This window comes from Cnephaeus nilssonii, assembly GCF_951640355.1.
Source record: "Cnephaeus nilssonii genome assembly, chromosome: 11".
In the NCBI taxonomy this organism is placed as follows: Eukaryota; Metazoa; Chordata; class Mammalia; order Chiroptera; family Vespertilionidae; genus Cnephaeus; species Cnephaeus nilssonii.
This window is the reverse complement of record NC_137082.1, coordinates 44,850,389-44,874,063: the sequence shown is the minus strand read 5'-3', so window position 1 is coordinate 44,874,063 and position 23,675 is coordinate 44,850,389. Positions and strand designations below refer to the sequence as shown.

At 41.0% G+C, this 23,675-nt stretch overlaps 2 protein-coding genes across 2 annotated transcripts in view; one reads left to right on the top strand and one right to left on the bottom strand.

Moving 5' to 3' along the window:
- The window catches only part of PHLPP1 (PH domain and leucine rich repeat protein phosphatase 1), a 200,122-nt gene that overhangs the window by 162,094 nt on the left and 14,353 nt on the right, over window positions 1-23,675 (bottom strand). The gene's annotated exons all lie outside the window — the stretch shown is intronic.
- On the top strand, window positions 11,879-12,343 carry LOC307107370 (large ribosomal subunit protein uL29). The gene has a single exon (XM_079784626.1). It carries the CDS (start codon window positions 11,933-11,935, stop codon window positions 12,302-12,304), a length of 372 nt encoding a protein of 123 aa, XP_079640752.1. The 5' UTR covers window positions 11,879-11,932; the 3' UTR covers window positions 12,305-12,343.

The following is a 23,675-nucleotide window of genomic DNA, read 5'->3' as shown; positions in this document are numbered from 1 at the left end:
ATATATAAAACCATAAGTGACTAGTCAACCATTTGACCGGTCGACCATTTGACCAGTCGCTATACGCGCACTGACCACAAGGGAGCAGACGCTCAACACAGGAGTTGCCCCCTGGTGGTCAGTGCACTCCCACAGCGGGAGCGCCACTTAGCGAGCTTACCGAGCGGCTGCAGTGGCAGGCTCAGTGGGGCCGGGATAAGCGGGAGCAGTGCAGCGCCTGGCCTGGGCTTGGGCTCCTCCCCGGCCACCTGCCGCTTTGCGTACTACTACATCCCCCAAGGGGTCCCGGATTGCAAGAGGACGCAGGGCCTCTAGTACACTATAATTATTTAAGAAGTAACAGAGTTACAGAGAGAAAAGAACACTCAGAGCACAGAGGGTGGCAAACAAGTTACTGCAACCACTTTAGTAAAAACCATCCAGCACTTCCCTAAGTAGCTGGTAGCTCATGCAAATCCTGGAGGTGGGGATTATACTCATTACACACAGGAGCAATCTGGAGCTTAGGGAGGTGATGAAAAACTGGTCCAAAGATACCCAGCTAAGTAAATGGTAAAAGTTGGATTCAAAACCTGGCTCCCAAAATCATTTTTTTTTTCACCAGTTCACAAGCCACAGTAAGCACAGAATAAGCAGCAATCAAGGTAGAAAACTCAATGCCATAAAAATGGAGATGCACCTGAAGTTAAAAATTCTTCTGGAGTGGGACTGCGAGCTGAAAATGCCTGGAATTCAATGGAATTGGGGAACAGGAGACTACTACATCATTTCAAGAAAGTTACTTCAGCCCACCTGGCATGGCTTAGGGTCAACCTATGAAACAGGAGGTCACGGTTCAATTCCCGGTCAGGGCACATGCCCGGGTTGAGGGATCAATCCCCTGTGTAGGGCATGCAGGAGGCATCCAATCAATGATTCTCTCTCATCAATGATGTTTCTATTTTTCTCTCCCTCTCCCTTCCTCTCTGAAATCGATAAAAATAATTTTTTTTTAAAAGAAAGTTACTTCATGCACAGGCATTGCCAGACTTTCTGCTTCTTTCTAAGAGACGGTGGAAATAATCTCATTTTAAAAAATACTGACAACTAATTTTTAAAAATTAAATACTATACTGCTCAAACAATATAAATCTGTGGACCACTAGCACCCAGCCCCTGGAACTGCCAGATTGCAACTACTATCTGGAGTGTTACTATCGTTTCTAATAGAAGTAGAAATAGACTATATGGAACCCAAGGGGCAAAGAGGCACAGTTCTCAGAACAGCTGCAAGACTATAATGTTAGTTGGATTACTGCATCTGTTTAATCTAAGCTGAAATGTATTAGCAATATGTTCCATTCTCAATATTTTGGCTTTCAGTTTCCCAATGTTAAAGAAAGAGAGAAAAAAAGGGGGGGCAGGGGAGGGAGAACAGACAAACTATTCAGTAGTGATTTTAATGCCCAGGCAAAACCTACTCTTAAATGAGTCCATTAAGCCACCTGTTTTGAAACTCAGTAATATCACCAATTCTGACTCAGTTAAGATTAATTTTAGTAGTAGTGGACAATCCCACTCAATATTGCCTTCTCAATAAGTTTCTAATATGTTTCAGAATTACACTGACATTCCTGAAAAAATACATACAAATATATATACAATATATCTGAAGCTACAACAAAGATGGTAAAGGAAGATAAAGATGAAATATCCAATATGGGGAAATTTTTATTTTATAATTTACACTTAGATCCTGGGGAGGCTAAAATATTGATAGCCTAAAAAAATAAACTAGCAGGATAGAAACATCAAAAGGGTAGAGAAAATTTTAACAATTAAATTTATGTATTTCCCAATTATTTCACTAGTTTGAAGGCTGTTCACTTTGAACACATGTATCTAAAGTGTTTCATTTTTTAAAACCATAATGGAAAAAATCACTAGACTCAACCCATCCTTCCTGTAGACCCCAAAAGGACATGTGTAGCTAAAATTCACTCTGGGGTTTATAACAAATTAAGAGAGCAAAAGACCCCATAACTAACAACTACAGTGGGGTCTACACATAAGGATAAAAGAAACTAATATCCAAAACCAGTACACTGCAGTATAGCGTGGCTTTGCCAACCAAGTGCAGAATTAGTCATTTTTGACAAGTTCTTGATCTTAGCCGACCGAGTCTAGTCAAGGGAAAGTAAGCACATCAGTGTGTTACATTTCAAGCAAGATCTTGATATTAAAACAGAACTTTCACATGCTCAAGAGATTTTAACAAATATTAAGACAAAGATAAAAATGAGAACATACCCAGTATAGCTAACTCTTCTTCCCATCTCTCCATGTATTCTCAATCTATTGCATCTTCAAATAAATATGTTTGTGAATAAATTAAAAACAGTCTAGTAGCAAACACAACAGAATCTTGGAAAGTAGGAAGTGGCTTAAGAGTGAACAGTGTTTTCATTTTGACAAGTGAATGGTGATTTTTTTTTTAAGCTTTCAAAGGAAACATTTTTTCAGACTTTATTTGTGGTCTCAAGACAATTCTTTTTACCTGTGCTTCTATGGCAATCCTCTCATTGAACCGCATGGCCACCTGGCATGCTCCACACCATCACAAGCACTCAGACTCTTGATGTGGGTACCTACCACATTTACTAAACCACTTTCTACTAAATCACTTTCTAACCTATTTATGTGATTTTTTTTTTAAAGTAGCTCTAAGTTATTTTAAGGACTTTTCTCTCCCTCTATTTACCCCAAAGTAGATTCACAAATTTAATCAGTAAGCATTTCCATATAAATCCTGTTTTTAATTCACAAACATCATAGTTCTATAAACACTACATAGGTATCAAACACAAAATTTCCCCTCTTTCTTGGGTTAGAAAGATTTGGATTCAACGAGAGCTTCCATTCTGCATCAGGACTTCACCTTACAATCCTCACATCACTGAAAGCACCATGTGAAAAGACATTCATTTACATGTGGTTTCATGTGAAACTGGTAAGTTTTCTTTATCCTTAACAGGCAAGGATTTTCAGAGATGGAGAGATCTTGTTTTTAAGAAACTCTTAAGAATTAGTTCCTGGGCTTTTACATGCAAAATGCAAGTGTGGTCATTAACCTTAATTTTATTTTCTGCATTGGGTTTACTGAGGAAAATAATATACTTAGCAAGATGTTTCATGTCTGTCTTACACCAAGTCACTAAATAATACCTGGAAAGTCAAGATGGCAAAGACTCCTTAGCTCAGCAAAAATAAACTAGATGTTTTTTCTTTGTTTGGTAATAATGGATTTCTATAAATACCCCAAAATATACTGTGACATAAAGGTTTTGCTTTTATTTTATCTTTTTTTCAACAAGTTCTAATGGTCAGTCACCAGCCTAAAAGAATAAAAATGTGGAATATATAGTTCTGACCTTCCTTTCACTTTTTAAAACAAGATATAAACTAGATCAAAAGAACAAAAACAACAACAGAAGAAAAGGTAAAGGAAACGATGGAGAGACCAATGTCTACAGCAGGGCTGTGCTCAGAGGTGCATAACCTTGATCGAGTTACATCACCTCCCTGTGCCCATTTCCTCACCTTTCAGATCTCAGTTTACTGGCCCTGAATAAGGCCTTCCATTTTGTCTTTTTTTTTTTAAGCTATGTTATATATTCCCAGATGCCAAAAGTATGATTTACTTTGGTAAACATTCCCTAATAGGTAAAAAACAAACAAAAGTTCACCACTATAATCAAGTAATTTTACCATCGAAAGCATAATACATTTTCTTTCAATAAAGGGGAAAGGTTCCTAATTTTCTGATAACAACAACAGACTTTTACCTAAATCTGTAGAATATTTTTCAAGCACTTGAAGAAAAAGGTATTTTACACATATGGAAACCATCTCGGGGGGTTGAAATGTGAGCTGCTTCTACCATTCTGTAATCTATGAGGTTTTATTTAGAAGTGTCCATAACCTGAAACTTCCACAGATGAAAACTAATTGAACAAATTTCTTTCACACCCTAAACGCACAAATAAAAAGGCCTTGCTCATGAAAACAAATACCTTAGAGCCAAACAGGCAAGATGAAAAGGTTTCTGCAGGAAGTACTCAGAGGCTGATCTGCTCCTAGAGGTCTGTAAAGCAGGTAAAAGAACAAGCCAGCTAGGAGGACTGAAAGCTAACAGGCAATGCTGGGGCCCAAGGCAAGGGCCAAGGCAACAGGTATTCTCTGCCAGGAGTCCTGCTAAAGAATTAGAAAGAAAAACAAAAAAGGTAAAGCTATAGACCAGCCAGTGTGGCTCAGTGATCAACCTATGAACCAGGAGGTCACTTGCCCCAGTGGGGCAGCCGATTGATGATTCTCTCTCATCATTGAGGTTTCTATCTCTCTCTCCCTCTTCCTTCCTCTCTGAAATAAATTAAGAACATTTTTTTAAAAAAACATATTTTATTGATGTTTTACAGAGAGGAAGAGAGAGGGATAGTTAGAAACATGGATGAGAGAGAAACATCGATCAGCTGCCTCTTGCACACCGCCTACTGGGGATGTGCCCGCAACCAAGGTACATGCCCTTGACCGGAACCGAACCTGGGACCCTTGAGTCCGCAGGCCGACGCTCTAATCCACTGAGCCAAACCGGTTTCAGCAAAGAACATTTTTTTAAAGGGGTAAAGCTATAGAGAGAGAAAGTACATCTCCATCAGCACACTGCCAGTTCTAAGGATTAGTACCTTTCCTGGGTACCTCTGGATAGATGATGAAGCTCAGCTCTGTGATAACAGAAGGGAAAATGGGGCCGCTCCGTACAAATGGATAGACATATCACCAATCTAGCCTGCACCAGAGAGATAAGGAGAAAGTGGAACATACCTTTCTCAAAACCTCAGAGACACACCAAGCTGGATTTGAAACACATCACTACAACATTACTAATGCATCTGTAATAGCGAGAAATGAAATAAAAACTAAATTCACACCAGAGTTTTTTGTTTTTTTCTCATCCAAGCAAAATCGGAACTGTTTCAGAGATACTAGAAGCAATAGCCTATTTCTGGTTTGCTTCAGCTAGGTTTCTGTTTGTTTAGGTAGGAGTCCTATAAACTGATGACAGATGACACATTCAGGCCTGGCCTCTCCTCTAAAGCAGTAGTACTTGGCATCTATGGCAGTGCTGTGTGCACAATGTTGACTTTCGTAATCACAATCATATTCTCTATCTGCTGAACTATCTGAAAAAGAGGTTTTAAAGTTAGAGTTACCCCTTGTCCATTCAAGTCTCCTTTTTATATACCATCTTACACCATCAGAAATGAATCTCTCTCATCACCTCCAGAGACAAAAGCTTGGACATATGTGTACATGCTGCAAAGTGTGTGGCAGACGCTTGCAGGAGGCTCATCCTACATTCCCACTTTTAATTTTTTTAAATATTTTTTAATTAATTTTTTTCAGAGAGAAAGAGAGAGTGGGAGAGAGAGAGAAACAACGATGCAAGAGGTAAACACTGCACGACACCCCTACCAGGGATCAAGTCCCCAACCCAGACACCTGCCCTGACCTGGAATCGAACTGGCAACCCTTTAGTGCAGCGGTCGCCAACCTTTCAGACCTAATGGACCACCAGTGGTCCATGGACCACCGGTTGGCGACCAGTGCTTTAGTGCATGGGACGATGCCCAACCAACTGAGCCACTCCATCCAGGGCCCCTGTCTTAATTTTAAGTACCCACCTTTCCTGCCTACAACCATGTGCTTCAGGGGGAGGTTGACCCTGCTCCTCGCTCCAACAAGCAGACTGTGGTCTCTAAACCAATCGTGGTGACTGATTTAGAATAGACATGTGACAATTCTTCCCAAGAAAACATGAGAAATCTATTGGGGGTTTCTGAAAAAGATTTCCTAAGAAAAAGCACCAGTTTCTTCTTGTGACCTTTTGTTCTGCAGAACTTCCATCATTTCTAGAAGTGCTACCTGGACCTGCTAAAGTAGCTTCTGACCAAGAGGAGAGGCTGCATGAGCGCAAAGCTCCAGGTAAAGGATGGCAGAGCTGATAGTCAGAAAGGACTCACTTGTGGTCGGGTGGAATCACGTCACTTCAGCCATGTGAGCTAAAGCCCTCTCAATCGCTCTCTATCCCTTTGGCATGGCAACTAGCAACGTTCCAGACAGTGTTTGCTCCATCAGCCTCGATCCTTTTGTAATAATGGTGTTCGGATTGCCCCACATTTTATTTAAAAATAAACAAAAACAAATGGAAAAAAAAATTATGAGTTTCTAGTTAGCACAAATCTAAGGAAAAAATATTCTCAAAAATCATGTTTCTGTTTGTCCTATTCAGATGTAAATAAATGGGGGAGGGGAGAATTTGCTAAGGAAAAATAAGAGAAAATTGTACCACAAGAAAGAATAATACCTTCTGTGAAACCCCCAGCAGTAAATGCCCCGTTCAAGCAAACAAAAGTAGCTTACAAACTATCTTACTAGCACAATGCAAAGCAATTTTCTATCTAAATGTTTCCCTCTTCATCCTCATAGGAGTCATTAAAGGGAAAGGAGTTATTTATGAAGAAGACTGGCACTGTAAGAACACAAAGGAAAAGAATGAGCCCTAATGGGCTGACACCATTACTGTTTTGGATTTTGGACGTTCTTGCTAGTGACAAAGTGAAATGCTTTTCAACTTTTCCATCTCCATACAGAATCAAAGGGTTACAATGATGATTGTCTATCTAGAGGGCAACAAAAAACTGTCTAAATGTCTCCTGCAGCCTGCAAAATATAATGACTAGCTCACTTGACTCCATCAGTTATTCCACAATGCTGTTACAGTACATTGCATATGTCATTACGTTATCCTTACAAAAAATTAGAGGGGAAATGGCAACTTCCCTTACTCTTTGACACAAGAGTGAAGCAGCCCTGCCTTCTGACATTTGTCAGGAGGGCCTACTTTTGACACTGTCCATCCTAACCAAGTTAGACAAAGGTTTCTCAGACACCTTTTAGTCCACTCCATCATTACCCTCCTGAAGCACCATACCTCTCTCTCAACATAACTGTAAAACTCAATCTACTTACTCATCCCTCTTCCCAGAAACCCTTCTTTGACAGCCATTGTATTATACTGACACCTTGGCATAAAAAGTTCTGGAAAGAACAGTATGGAGGCAGCAGCCTCCATACTTCTAGGAGTGGCCAAACTTGCAGACAGGACCATGCATACAGGACCATGCACAGACTCACCCCTGTTGCTACCCCAACATCTAGACCCAATGACAACCACCGGGCCTGGCCCAAGCACGGTCTGCCAGAGCGATGAAGGATGCCTGGGGTTGCACAGGGATGAAAGGAATTCCACAGCAGAGCAGGAACAGCTGAGCAAGCAACTTGTGCACAAGTGAGAGGCCATATCCAAGGCACAGCACAATGGGTACACTCTCCCCTGGAGAAGGTAAAAAGAGCAGCTGCAGAGGTCAGGGCAGGAGGGGTGGAACCCACAGACTAAAGGGCTAGTTATATGACTAACAAAAAGCTTCTACCACACAGCCCTCACTGGGAATCAGGAGTAGGTGAGAGCTCACAGAAATTCATCCAACTCCAAAAGAGCTGACTTCAAGAAAAAGAAAAAGCCTCAGTCCCAAGGGATCAAAAATCACCATGGTATCTCTTTCTTTGGGTCATTTTTACAAAACAGTCAATTTCTGTAAGCAAAGTTGCAGAGAGAGAAAAGAAAGCCAAAGCCAAACTTTTAGAGTCATTATATTGAGGAAACTCCTCTTTTATTTATCCAACTAGGGGCCCAGTGCACGAATTCGTGCACCTTGAAAGAAACTGTGGGCCACGTGGCTACAGTAGGCTCAGGGGCAGGTCTTGGCCCATCCTCTGCGCCCCCGCCTGGGCCCTCCCACCACGGCCCTGTCCCCTGTCTGCGGGCAGCCCCGCTCCCACCGCCGCTGCTGCTCCCTGCACTGACGGCACTGGCCCTGCTCGCACCAGCAAAGGATTTTCAGTAACCACCAGAGGCTCACCCCGATGACAGCGACCGGTGCCCTGCCTTGGTCTGGCGTCCCCACTCACCTGCTCCACCATCACACCGCAGTAAATGCCCGCCATGTTCCGCACACACACCCTGGTGGTCAGCGCATGTCATAGCGACCGGTTGTTCGGTTGTTCAGGTTGTTCACCCACCGTTCGGTCTGTTTGCGTATTAGCCTTTTATTATATAGGATTGTTTGGAAGGTATATAAACAACTGGCACACCATGTCATATCCTGAGAAAGGTGAAGTTCATCCAGAGTCTATAACATGGGTATGGCAGGTCTCATTTCAATTTTTAAATATGCTGCAATCAATTACCTCGCAGGGCACTTGAGTGAAGTTACACACATTTCCTGATTTAGAACCAATCCAATTTTTAGTGGCAGTGAACAGAGAACTCAGACATCTGTCAGGAAACAGGACCAGACACAAACAATGCATGCCAAGTGCCTATGCAGCCTATAGGACACAACATGGGTTCAGTAAATGATAGTTATTATAATTACTATTATTCAAACAAGCCCTCTGTTATTTTCCTCTAATCAAATGCTCCATAAATACCATATTAACTGGTCCTCGAGAGTATTTGAGGCAGGGAGGCTATTTTCTGGTATGCCTATACAGTCCTCAGTTGATTAATAATCAGAAAAAAAGCCTATTAAAATAATAAAATGTTTAGAATAATGTGAACATAAATACCTTTAACAATTGCATTTTAGCATATAACATAAATGTGTATTCATTTATCAATCTTTTGATGCAGAGCCAAGTATGAACTCATGGTTCTTGCATAAACCACACTTATAATGCATTCTCTAAAACATCCAGTTTCTATTTCTTTAAAATGGGAGATGTTCATTTGTTCAACAAATGTTGAATGCCCACTATAAGCCAAGCACTGTTCTAGGAATTAGTAAGGACTCTGGCTTTTACTCAGAGACAGATACCACTGAAGGGGTTTGGAAGAGTGACATGATCTGACTTTAATTCTATCAGGATCCTTCTGGTTGAGAGAGTGAGAGCAGGGGGAGAGGACGTTAAGAGGCTATTATAATAATAAATCCAGGAGAGAGATGATGTGACTTGAACTGAGGAGGTGGCAATGGAGATAAGCCAAATCCTGGACATATTTTGAAGATGACGCCAATATAACATTCAACTCAACTGGTAGGGGAGGACTGTATAGGATACCAGAAAATAGCCTCCCTGCCTCAAATACTCTCGAGAACCAGTTAAAATGATAAAATAGTAGTCTAGTCCCTATGTATTTTCTCTTCTTCTGTTAGAGAGCAACTTACTACTGTGGTCAACAAGCTCAACATATCCAAAACGGAATTCATTGACTCCTGGATCTCAGTTTCTTCAAAATAAGTATACCCATCTGAACGTGATATTGTAAAGGATTAAAGTGCACTTCACTGTAAATTTATTGAAAGCACCTATACCTCTTCTGTTTCAGGCATAAGGAGGCAGCATTGTGGAACACCAACTCTAGACTTTACCTCCTCACCCATGTGACTGGCACCCCTACAGCTGAGCAATGCATTGCCCATCAGGACATACTCAGCAGCACCTTTTGAGAGAAGACCAGAGTTGCATTTCTACCCTGCCACAAACCTACCTGCATGATGTTAAATAAAATTCTTGACCTTTCTGGGCTTTAGCTGTAAGTGGAAACAGGTATCTTAAACCAGGCACTCCCCTCATCTTCCCCAACACCCCCCCTCCCACCCACACACACACAAAACACTGCTTCTTTTATATTCTTCATTTCCACAGGAACTAGAATCCAATTTCAAATGTTTTCGTCTTTTCTCTTAAGTTCTCATCCTACCTTCACCAATACCTGTAAGTTTTTTCTCTAAGCAGCTGTGAACTTAATAACCTTTATCTCCTTTTTTCATCCCCATTGCCTCCTCTCTCCAATGAACTTAAACGGCTAGCCTTCTAACGGGTTGGTCCCCTTGCTTCTGTCACTTTCACTGCCCTAAAGTAATCTTTCAGAAATAAATACCCACCTACAAGGTTTCCCCATGCCTACAAAATAAAGTCCACACTCTCCATAGCATGGCAGACAGGGTCCTTCATATCCTACTTTTTCCAAACCGACTCCAACCTCATGCCATTCCCTCCAGGGCAATCTTCATTCCAGTCACACAAAAGTTAAGCACCTTTCCCAAAATCTACATACGCTTTCAATGCCTCAGAACCACTGTACGAGTTTTCTCCTCCACCCAAAATGATGCTGGTATCCCCCTCATCTGGCAAAATCCCACTATTTTCAAGACATCCTCTTGAAGTTTAATTTTGCTTCTTTCACTTAATTTCATCCCAGACTGGGTAATTCAGCCCTCTCTGTGCTCCCACAACATCTGGTTCATAGGTTCATAGGTCTGTAACAGCACCTGCACGATGCACTGTCAGTGGGAGATTCTGAGCAGGATGTTTGTATCTGCTCCGCAGTGCCTGACAATGCCTGGAACATCATGGAAGGTAAATACATGTATGAGTAACAAAGAAAAACAGGCTCCAACTCTGGACGTTATTTAGTTTAATATAAGTGCCTCACATGGCACTATTTTTTTTAAAAAAATGTTTCAAGACTTGGGAATCTCAGTGTTCTTCTCATAAGAGTCTCTTCCTTTAAAATTCTTAGCAGGCAGGTATATTCTATGGGATTAAATCAAAGACCTTCATTTTCACTACTTAGGCATTTTCTACATCAGGGCTTTTGAACTTCAGCACTATTGATATAGTAGAGCCAGATAATTCCTTGTTGTGTGGGCTGTCCTGTGCATTATGGGATGTTTGGCAGCATGCCCGGCCTCTACACCTAGATGCGAGTAGCCATCACCTCCACCCCACCCCCACTCACCAAGTAGTGGCAACCAATACATCTCCAGACAGTGCCAAATGTCCCCTGGGAGTCCAACTATACTTGGGTTGAGGACCACCGTTCAAATGTTTTACATTTGAAATTGAATAATTTAATTCATTGTGATGAAAGTTACAACTTCAATGACACTTTTTTTTTTTAAATCCTGGCATTAACATATAAACATTCCACTCAAATTATACAAGCCATTTTCTTTCTCACTTCTATTTCTCCAAGTGCCTGGTTCACAGGTGCTTAATAATTTAAACTGAATTATATAGATATCTTTAAAAGCAACGGTTTCATGAAAAATCTTTTAGCAAGACAACTTCAGTTTAAAGATTAAAAAAATTGTAATTATCACATGGTTCAGTGGTTGAGCACTGACCTATGAACCAGGAGGTCAGGGCACATGCCCAGGCTGCAGGCTCAATCCCCAGTGTAGGGTGTGCAGGAGGCAACCAATCAATGATTCTCTCTTATCATTGATGTTTCTATTTCTCTCTCCCCCTCTCCCTTCCTCTCTGAAATCAATAAAAATATATTTAAAATAAAAAAATTTTAATTATTACCATTAAGTCTTAGTTTAATTTCACTAAATTTAAAGCAAAGGGTGAGTGAAAATGAGTATTAAGAACATCATCACCATTCCTTTGTATGGAGTGCCCATGCCAGGCATTTGGGGATACAAGAGTGGAAAGGAAGGCAGAGTTTCTGGCCCATGGGCCTTGCATCTCATCAGACTAGAAATTCAACAGAAAGTGTTAGTAGTCCAGTGCCCACTTTAGATTAGTATCAGGAAAACCATACTTTATGAGGGTACAATCTGAAACATAAGCACTGTCATTCATACCAGCACATATCCTATAAGAAAAACATCACGCCATGAAGAGCTATAAAGGATATACATATTAGCTAAGATCTAGTTTCTTATTAATCATAGCATTTATTTGCAAATATAACTAATGATAAAGAAAAAGAACATTCACTCTCTCTGAGCAGGCCGCGGCAGCGGAGGGGTGTTTAGCCATGGCCAAAATTAAGGCTCGGGACCTTCGCGACAAGAAGAAGGAGGAGCTGCTCAAACAGCTGGACGACTTGAAGGTGGAGCTGTCCCAGCTGCGCGTAGCCAAAGTGACAGGCGGCGCAGCTTCCAAGCTTTCTAAGATCCGAGTTGTTCGCAAGTCTATCGCCCGTGTTCTTACCGTCATTAACCAGACTCAGAAAGAGAACCTCAGGAAATTCTACAAGGGCAAGAAGTACAAGCCCCTGGATCTGCGGCCCAAGAAAACACGCGCCATGCGCCGCCGGCTCAACAAGCATGAAGAGAACCTGAAGACCAAGAAGCAGCAGCGGAAGGAGCGGCTATACCCCCTGCGGAAGTACGCGGTCAAGGCCTGAGCATCGCAGCGTCAATAAAGCACAAACTGGCTGTCAAAAAAAAAAAAAAAAAAAAGAAAGAAAAGAAAAGAAAAGAAAAAGAACATTCAAAAAAGTGGGAAACTAATTTAAATATTTTGGTTTTATCTCAGAAATTATTTTCCCAAGGCATGAAAACAAAAATGCTTGGGAATATGAAAATATGATGTTTCTCTTTCACAAATTGTTTTAATACCGATTCACTAATATGCTGGACAATCTCTGGTACATTTATTTCAAATTTAACTAGAAGTATTTTTGTTATCAGCTTTCCATAGTGGAAAGGACTTTACCTAATCATGCTTCAATGTAATCAGAGGTTACAGCCCTGCAAGTGTGGCTCAGTGGTTGAGCATCAACCCATGAGCCAGGATATCATGGTTCAACTCTTGGTCCTGGCATATGCCAGACTACAATTGCAGGTTCGATCCCCAGGAGGCAGCCAACCGATATTACCCTCACACACAGCTTCCTCTCTCTCTAAAATCAATAATAAAAACATTTTTTAAAAAATAAGAGGTTACAACACATTATCATTCCTACCTCATCAAAACCAAAACCAAAATTCTGCTTATTTCTCTCCGTGAAAACTACTGAACATTCAGTTGTCTTCATCCCATTCTATTACTTTGTTTCCTATACATCCAGTCAAGGACTCCACATTTGCAATGACAGAAATTCTTCCTGTCATATTCCTTAAGTAGCTAGTTTTTTCTGTAATTACAATTTTTGAAAATTTATTTCACAGTACAACTAGACTTTCCTTTAGTTTTCATCCAATTATTCATTCCTGTTTTCTAAAAATTTTACAGAGATGAGGGGTTGTCTGATTTTATCTGTTTTTTTTAATGGATGGCCAGCTTCAAAAAAAAATCGACTGAGACAATAAGAAATCAGAAAATTAAAATACCACATACCCCAAAGTCCTGAAAGAAACACTAAATATGTAACAAGAATTGACTCTAACCTTGACCACCCCCTGATAACTTCTCCATTTCACATACCAAGATTTCTAGGCAAGCAAAATTCAACAAGATCAAACTTCCCTGGGGTTAAAGAACTACTATTAACCAGGATAAAATCCTGGCAACTCAAAACTGGTGCACTATTTATTTACTTTCCTGAGTCCACCTATATCCATCATTCCTTTTTTTTCCCACCACCACCAGCCTCTCAAAACAAAACTCGGATCATTCTTCTTCCCTTCTTTATGGGCATACCTATTAAAAAAGTTGGAAATATAAGCAACAATTCATCTACTGGTAAAAAAAAAAGTCACACATTCAAAATCAGACCTAAAATAATGAAAACTCTGTGAGAGGAGAAGATAAGCATTCCTTGCCCACCCCATTTAGATTTTAAGAAGTTCACTTGAACTCCTGCTTCTCTGTGTCAATTCCCAACCTGACTGCTACTACACAACTGGAAGGACTATTCTTAACCTCCCCCAACCCCCAAATGAGTCCTTTAAAATACATTCTGTTAAAAGAAATAAGTCCTTTGGCACACATTAGCATCTATTCTTGAAATGCCTCCTATCCTCATCTGACCTGAAATGCTTTTTCTATGTGTTTTAGTACTATTTGAAATTAGATACCAGAGGCAGACACAACTTTTCTGTGATTTTCCAGGAGTTAGCAATCCACTGAGTCACTTGAGAATTTCCTTTATAGTTATCTTCTTGAGTTTGCATTTTGTTTGGGGTTTTTTGTTGTTGTTGTTGTGTGTTTTTTTTTTGTGTTTTTTTTACAGAGCAGAGCAGAGCAGGAAACGGGCTGGTGGGGGAAGGGGGGGGGGTCACACAGTCCTTCTCCCCACCCCACCCCAGCTTTCCCCTCCCCGCTTCACCCACCCCTAAATGAATGTGAGAACTTCCTGCAGGGAGAACGCCATGAATAGGGCCTGGCATCTAGACAGGAAAGATAGCACAGGACTGTGAATGTTCTGAATAAAGCTTCTATGCAGCCACTAAATTAAAGGAATTCAGGAGCTACACAAAGGGCCTGGCTACTTAATATATTCAGTCTTTTATTTGACAGTATAATTAGGCAGCATACAAATGAAAGCCTTTCCCAAGGAGCTGGACTGCACTAACAAGGCCCAATGACTCTCCCCTGCAGGCTCCCCATTTCTCTCTGCGCTTGCGTTGATGTTGTTCTTACTCTTAGAAAAACATTTCAGAAGGAAGTTGCTAGATATAATTTAATCCACCCTTCTTAAGAAGTACAAATTATTTCTACGTAGAGGTCAAATTCTGAGGGACCTTCAAATTGTATTCCTTGATAGATTTCCATTGAAATGTGCCGAATAAATTTTATGATAGAGATATAAAGCACAGGAACATCAGCTGGCACTCTGACCTTTATATGAATAAACATCAATTGTTAGACAGTAAAACAGCCCAAACACCAGCTTGGAGCAAAACATGTAGCAAAAAATGAGAAGTAAACTATCATGCATAAAATTTAAGTGACTCCACACAGATAAGAGTAATTTTTGTTGCTCTAAGTCAGGGCTCACAAACCCACCATCCCTTTGGGACCAGGCAGAAAACCCTTATGAGTGAAGCATTGGGGTAACTTGCAGAGGATAGGCACTGCTCATCAGGTAAGCCTGTGGGCATCAGCACAGAAACCCAGTATGCCCAGATCTTCTGGTTTAAAAAAAAAAAAAAAGGAACAGAAATCTTGATTTTTATGGGAAACTTTACAATATTTAACTGATGGCAATTAATTTTAAAACATGTGGTCTGTGAGCCACGTGTGGCACCTGGGCTCTAGTTTTCGACCTCTGTGCTAAGTCCTCCAAAAGATGGTCCAATTTAACTCTCTTGATCAAGAGAGTAAAAGTTAAGCAAAAGTCCAAAGAAAAAGAAATCCAAAAGCATATACTCAAACTTTCAATGTACTGTTAACTCCACAGGGATATAGTCACACAAAAATCCAGACTGTGGGAAACCCTACAGAACAAAATAATCTGTTTTAGTCAACAAATAAACTGCCAGGGAAAGTGAGGGAAAGGGTGACAGTGGAAGTGGAAAGGGGAAGGACAGAGGGGAAGAGAAGGGGAAACCTAAAACTAAAAGAAATTTAAAAGACAAAAAAAAACAATCACAAGGTATGGACCACATCTGCATCACGATTCAAACTAAAAGTTTAAGACAAATGGAAATTTGAACACTGACTTAGATATTTGTTGAAAAATAGGAATTAGTGGGGTGTTTTTTTTTTTAACAAAATAATAATGTCATAATGGTTTTTTTTTTGAAAAAAAAGAATGCTTACGTTTTAGAGATACTTAAGTTTAGAGAAATTTATAGATGAAATGATATGTTGTCTGAGATGTGCTTCAAAATAATCTAGGCAGAAGTGGCTGGAGATAGGCTGTGAGTAGGTAATTGTTGATGCAGGGCAATGAGTACACATAAGTTCGTGACACTATTTTGTCTACTTTTTTAAATGTTTTTAAATTTTCCATTTTGAAAAACCTAAAATAAAAACTCTTTTTATCTCTTTCCTGTTTACTATCGCTTGATCTCATCAAAAGTACAAAAATGATTCAAAAAATAAAGACCAAGAGGGGGAGAAGGGAGAACAGAGAGTGATCACCTCAATAATAACTATAAAGAAACTAATTAAACTGCCCTTAATTGAAAAATTGACTTTGTGCACATATAACCCTGAGACCACTCTTGTTTATGGATAAAAAGTGTACAAAAGAAGAAATCCTAAGCAGGTATAATCTCATTGAATGCCTCCCTAACAGGGCATAAAAATTGTGATGCTGCATTCCAACTTCATTAAAATGGAGATCGGTTGCTGAAGTGCCAAAAGAACACACTGAATTGGTATTTTTTTTAATTTCTTCAGTCAAACATGCTTGATGTTCAACACTGCTTATTATTGCTGGGGTGAGGTAGGGAGAGCTGGGGTGTCCAACAGGGAATGTTTATACACTCATTTAACAAGAGGTACTATTTTTTCTTTTCTAAGAAAGGAAACATGAGTGGACTGGAATGTGGCAAAAGAGGGTAAAATAAAGCTTTCTGTAGAAATTAATGTGAGGTTGTTTAAAAGGCTGTGGCTTTATTATCCAACCATGGTCCCGTGTAATTTGGGAGCATCTTGGGTTCTCAGTGCAGAGTGGATATGGCTGGGAAGGATCTAGGTGGCTAGGGAAAGCTAGAAAGATGAAGAAGGTACCCACAGGGCGTGTATACAGGAAGGACAGAAAAGTGGCTGTTCTTAGTGTGTCTAGAATAGAAGGCTTAGCAAATATAGAAAAGACAAGTTACTTTTATCCTTCTGTATCCCTCCTACTGATAAGATGAAAGGAAGTTACACAGTCATGGCACCTGGCCTTGAAAGAGACAAATCTAAATGACATTTGATAACGCAATGGAATGGCTTCCTATTATTCTTTTTTTTTTTTTTTTTTTTTTTTTTGGTTTCCTATTATTCTTAAAATCATTTCCAAGACCCTAGCAGTGGCATATAAGGCCCTTACAGCCAGACATAACCTAAAGTGCATATCCACCCATTTTGCATGTAATTTAAAGGAGGAAAAAAACAATGATGACCAAAGCACTCTGAACAAAATAGAACATGGCCTAAGACCATGCACACCCACGACGATTTCTCCAGCCTAGCCTCATGATGCTCTCAGTTTCATTCACAGCACTGCACTCACAGTGGTTCCCTCCTCTAGATCCATAAACTTGCTGGGCTCCTCACCTCCGGATCTTCGCACATACTGTCTCTGCAACTGGAGCACTCTCCCATGTACTCCATACCCTAAGCTCTCCAAACTCACTATTCATCCCTCAGGTCTCAGTATAAATTACAAGAATTCAGTTACTAATATATAGACAGAGATAGAGGTATAGAGTGTTTTTCTTAGGGGCACACATCACAATTACAATTAAGTGATTAGTTATTTGTGTTTAACAAGTCTTCTCTTTATTGCTGTGAGTCATGAGGGACCGCATCTGTTTTGTTAAAGACTGGCATGTAGTAGGTACAAGGTTTAAGAACTCTGAGAAAAAGCAGGGAGAACTCTACCTGTACTATTTTCTCTTCTCTGTTCTCTGATCATCTGTGTCCTTCTGCAATTTGGCTTAAGCTTCTGAAAAGGCAGAAGATCTGACTCATCTTTCCCCCTAACCTTCAAACCACCTTACATCTTGGGCCGCAAGCACTCCATAATGGTTTGAACTGATTCAGTAAAAGGTGGGGGGAAGGGGGAGGACATTAATCACATATAAAAATAGTTTCTGTTACAATAATCAGTGACTTTTGAACATAAACAAAATTTTGTGCCAACAACTACCAGCCCACTAAATATCAAGTTCCTAAGCAAGTAAAGCAACAACAAAAACATAAAAACTCTACTGCCATCCCACCAGTCTCTCCAAATCAAAAGCAAGAATCCTGCCCCCACCCCCCACATACTACTGCTGTTTGGTAACTCACCACGTTTGATACTAAGAGTTACCAATTATGTATCTTTCTCAAGAGTTACTACCCTATTCCCCAAAACATCTTTATTAAAAATTTGCAGAAAACAACTTTGCAACTGGAATATAAAATAACAAGATAATCTAGATACCTCAGTAAATATTTGGGTAACTATATTCTTAAGAACAACCTAACTGCTAGTTTTTCATGTGTTTCCATGACCACAATTTGAAAACTCAGCATCTAACCCAGGATTGAGCACAAAACAGAAATTCAATGTTTACTACAATTAACAAGAGAAAGAATGATAGGTTTAACATGGTTTCTTAACAGTATTTATTATTTAACAAATTATCCCCTATACAATCTGGTTTATATCTATCTAAACTTAAAATGTATCATGTCTTTACACTCACTTTAAAAACAGATTCAAGGGACAAGTAACTTTGATAATCTAGGAATGAAAATCTATTCTTCAGAACTAGCTCTTATCTCTGCAAGTATAATCAATAGGTCATGAGGAAAAAAAATCAAACTATCTCAGAAGTTTTATTATCCCACTAGAGGCCCAGTGCACGAAATTCGTGCACAGGGGCGGGGATGGGTCCCTTCAGCCCAGCCTGCACCCGCTCCAATCCGGGACCCCTTGGGGGATGTCCGACTGCCGGTTTAGGCCCAATCCTGGGGATCGGGCCTAAACCGGCAGTTGGACATCCCTCTCACAATCCTGGACCACTGGTTCCTAGTCACTAACCTGCCTGCCTGCCTGGTCACCCCTTACTGCCCCCCCCCTGCCAGCCTGGTTGCCCCCAACTGCCTCCCTCTGCCAGCCTGGTCACCCTAACTGCCCCCCCCCCGCTGGCCTGGTCACCTCCAACTGTCCCCCCCACCGGCCTAGTCGCCCCCAACTGCACCCCCCCCCCGCCAGCCTTGTCGCCCCTAACTCCCCCCCATGCCGGCCTGGTCGCCTCTTACTGCCCCCCCTGCTGACCTGGTCACCCCCAACGGCCCCCCTCTGCTGGCCTGGTCACCCCTAACTGCCCCCCCTACCGGCCTGGTCGCCCCCAACTGCCTCCCTGCTGGCCTGGCCGCCCCCAACTGCCCCCCTCTGCCGGCCCCTCATGGCTCTCCCGCCAGCCTGGTCGCCCCACACAGCCTGCTGTTCAGTCATTTGGTCGTCCCTCACTAACCCCCCTGCCGCCTGGTCGCCCCACGCAGCCTGCTTGTTCAGTCGTTTGGTCATCCCTCACTAACCCCCCTGCCGGCCTGGTCATAGGCAGCCATCTTGTGAGGGCATGAGGGTCAATTTGCATATTACCTCTTTATTACATAGGATTATATAGGATAAGTGATTTTATGAACAGACAAGAAACAGAATATAATGGAAGGTAAAATCCCAGTATTGCCATTTACTAGTTGCAACTTTTCCAAAGTTTTCCCCACCTACTGCCCCTCCCCACCCCCCAAAAAACCCAGGCACTTAAGAGATTGGGAGGAGGGAACCCAAACTGTACTATCAAAACTATGCAAAACATGCCCTGCCTGGAGTGGCTCAGTTGGTTGAGTGTCCTCCTGTGCACCAAAAGGTTGTCAGTTCAATTCCTAGTCAAGACACATACCTAGGTTGTGGGTTTGATCCTCGGTTGGGATACATGCAGAAGGCAACCCATCCATGTTTCCCTCTTACATCAATCTCCCTATCTATCTATCTATCTATCTATCTATCTATCTATCTATCTATCTATCTTTCTCAACACGTCCTTGGGTGAGGGTTAAAAAAAAGCCCGTGCGAAACAAACTGCCCAATCAAGCATTAACAAACCTGTAAAACAGAGTTGGGCATTTATTTCTCCACCTCCAGTTTACTATCTACCCTCCCATTCCCGTGCAGTAAGGGTTTTAAAATAGTCCAAGAAAGGATCACCTTACAGAAAATTCAGGATAGGTTGAAATCAGTCATAAATTCCCCAAAGAGGATATAACCTATGATTGGTTAGTTGGTTCACTCAAGAAAATGCACATTACAATCCATATTGAGACTTGGCTTTTCCTTATCTACTAATTCACTAAGAAAATTAAGACTCGACTTCATGAACTGGCACTTAAATGAATCTTTATCTTTACCCATCCTTCCTAACAGCCTCAGAGAAATAGATGCCCCTCTTCCCATCCACAGAACACTCCTTCATGGGTGTTCATGATTTCACCTTCTCTTATTTCTTCCAGAACTTTGTTTGTTAATTTTTCCCTCTCCATTCATCTGTCATCCTTAACCTCTGTCTTTCCCTTCAGGACAGAAATGATGTTTAAAGTTCTTTAGGGCCACTTCCTTTCTTTCTACGGAGGTATAACTTACATCTAGTAAAACACACAAACCATAAGGGTACATGCGAAGTTTTCATATACTAGTATGTATATACCCAGGAAACTGAGACGCAGAAAAATATGAAGAACATTATCATAACAGATGGCTCAAGCCCCTTCTCATCTTCTGAAAGATAACAACTATTATGATCACCAAAAATTAGTTTTGCCTGCTAATTGACCTTCATATGAATATAGACTATTTTGTATCTGACTTATATCTGACTTCTTCCAGTCATCATAATCTATTACCACTTTCTAAATATAGACATTCCTCAGAGCCCTCTCTTTACCCTAACCACTCTAGCAATTTCATTCCATTGAAAGACCTCAGATACTACCTAAACCTAGATGATCCACGAGCTCTTTAGACATACCTGGTGTCCTTCAGGCACCTTAAATTTAACACATTCACCATCTCTCTCCTCATCCTAAAACCAATTCCTGCTACTGTATTCTGCCTGTTGGTTAATGGGATAACAGTCAAACAAACTAGAAACCTCCAAGTCATCCTGACATACAAAACCCTGTCAGTCTTGTTCACACTACATCTAACATGGAATATAGCAATATACTTCCTGATGTGGAAGACATACTCAAATTAGCTCAAGAATGAAAAATAAACCCTGAACTACTCCTTCTCTCCCAACATGCCATTATTCAATAAGACCCAGGCACTCTACATTCTAAACAATTCCCATTTGTCCCCAGTTCTTCATCTGCACTGATCTAGATCTTTCTCATCTAGTCCCTAAGGTCCCTTGATCCCCCTGCCAAGAATGCCCTAAACCATCCACTCATACTCCTGGTCTACTCTTTCAAATAATCAAAACCATCTCCCATCTACCCCAACTGGAGCAGAGTTCATTAAATCCCTATTTGGTACAACAAGCACAATGTACAAACCTCAAAAGTAGTGTACTCTGTATTGCAATTATTTTTATTTCTGCTACTAGACTGAAATTGGTGGAGGCAAGGCCATTCTTTCTTTGGAACTCCAGCTCCTAACATAGTGCTTTAAATATTTACTAAAGGCCCTGCTAGGGCAGTCTCCAAATCTCTAGTAGCTCCCTCCCTCTCCAATCCATCCTCCAGCTGGCTGCCAAAAATCTAACATGTCACTCCCCACTTTAAAATGCTCAGTAGCTTCCACTGCTTATCAAATCAAGTCCCTATCATGTAAGGTCTTTCATCAGCTGGACCCAACTTCCTTTTTAGTCTCATCTCCTGACACTTCCTCACTATAGCTACTCACCATCCCCTACATACACCATGCCCTTTCATTCATGCTTTAGTTCCTGACATGCCCATTCATGCAACACTAGTCCCCAATTCACATAGGGAATCCTTCCCAGCAAGCCTTTCAAAGCATTCCACTTCCAGGGAAAGTCAGTTTGTTGGGCTTCTGGGTTCCCTTGTCACTCTGTAAATGGCTTCATTAAGGCACTGCAAGTTTTATTATAATTGTTTATGTAAATTTCCCATACACACATACCAGATAGGAAAGCCTTGACATTCAGAAGGCATTCATCCTGAGAGCTTCGTAAATTTAATATAAACATTCTTTCCAGACCTCTTCACTTCTGTCCATGGCCACAGTCAGCATTAGCATTTATTCTGAGTGTGGGGAAAAAAAGGCTCTTATAAGAAAACCAAGTAAATAAATAATGTTTATATCACCTTCCTGAGAGTAACCGCACATATGGTAAGCAGTAGAAAGCAAAAAGGCCCACTGAGATCTGGAAACTGGGTGGTGAACCAGTCCATTTACCAGTTAAACGAATAGCTACACTCAGCTTAACATGCATTACCATTTCAAATTCATCCTCAGTAAAATCCATCCTCAACTGCTAAATAATTGTAAATATCAAGAGCAGGAGTCATGCCTTCACTGATTCAAGTATCACCAACTCCTAAGTTGTATACTGCCTGTTCCTCAAGCTTTACTTAATTAATGATATCCCCTGTTTAACCTCTTGCTTCCTAGTTTCATCAATTCTCTCATCTCTCAAACTATAAATTTGCCATCTTTGAGCTTCTATTGCCAAAACAGCCAATTAGCTACTGAGTCCTAGGATGATGTCTAATCTCTCCTTTTCTCCCTCCACTGCTCTAGTTCAGACCCTCTGTAATTCACTGAACCACACAAGCTCCTAATTTAAGTTTCCCTCCACCAATTCCAACTGCCCTGACTCCTGATTGTCCAATGCCAGCACTTCTTAAACTATACTGTGTAGATTAATCACCTGGGGATCTTGTTGAAATGCCGATTATTCAGTAAGTCTGAGTGGGGCCTGAGATTCTGCATTTCTAACATGTTCCCAGGACATGTTGATGATGCTGGTCCACAGATCCACTGCAGTCAACAAGCAGAGGCCAGATGACAGTCAGTCTGGAATATAGAAGCATGGACTTCTATGCTAGGTAAGAAACTGGACTAAATGCCTCCTGGTCCCCTCCTTTGTTCAGATTCTATGCCCTTCCTGAGATATCCATGACCTGCTCACCCATTTTTCACTGGAAGTCTGACAAAGCTACAATCTAGCAAGTATTACTTCAATTATTACATTTAGCAGATTCCCACAGACAAGTCTCATTTAGTCTATACTCCACTATTACAACTGTTTTTAAAAAGATACTGTACAAGGGGGTAAGGATAGTTGTCCTTATGACAGTCTATAATAATAAAAGTGTAATATGCTAATTAGACCGGACGTCCTTCCAGATGACCTTCCAGACAAAGCCAAGGTGGTGGGGGCCGAGCCCTTTGCACCAATTTCGTGCATCGGGCCTCTAGTGTTAAGATAAATGAACACCACTACCTCTCTTTATCCATCTGTATTATCTGGAGGTTAAGGTCACATGGGTCAATCAGTTTCTGAAAACTAAAATTTCTGTTGTTTTGTTGTTTAATTGGGGGTGGGGATGGGGAATGTTATGTATGTCTACAGAAGCAGGAAGCAATGAATTCCATCCCAAATGTACTGTTAGATGATCCCTACTCTCAGAAAAGGACTTTTGTGTGGTTATCTTCAGAATGACGTTATCTTCTAAGCAACTCCAAGATTTATGTTTACAGAACTTTTGTTAACACGTATTTATGTATCAATGAGACATTACCATTCAGATTTTGGTTAAAAAACCAAGTCCCTTATAACCAATGGACACGGACACCAGGGGGGTGAAGGCATGAGTGGCGGGGGGGGGGGGGGGGGGGGCAAAGAGGGGATAAGGACACATATGTAGTACCTTAATCAATAAAGAAAAAAGAAAGCATGTAAAAGAAAAATATATCTGCACCTTTTATCTCAAGTTACAGTATTACTCTGACATTATATATTTCAAAAGTAAAGTTAAACTGGGTTACAAGTCTATAAACATATAACTATTATAAAATAGAGGCCTGGTGCACAAAATCGTGCACTGGGGGGGCGGAGGGGGTCCCTCAGCCTGGCCTGTGCCCTCTCGCAGTCTGGGATCCCTTGCTCCTTTGCTCCTTACTGCCCGCCTGCTCACTGCTCCTTACTGCTCAG

What these genes read in the sequence shown, in the direction of transcription:
- LOC307107370 (XM_079784626.1), top strand. Translation starts at nt 11,933, where the DNA reads ATGGCCAAAATTAAGGCTCGGGACCTTCGCGACAAGAAGAAGGAGGAG.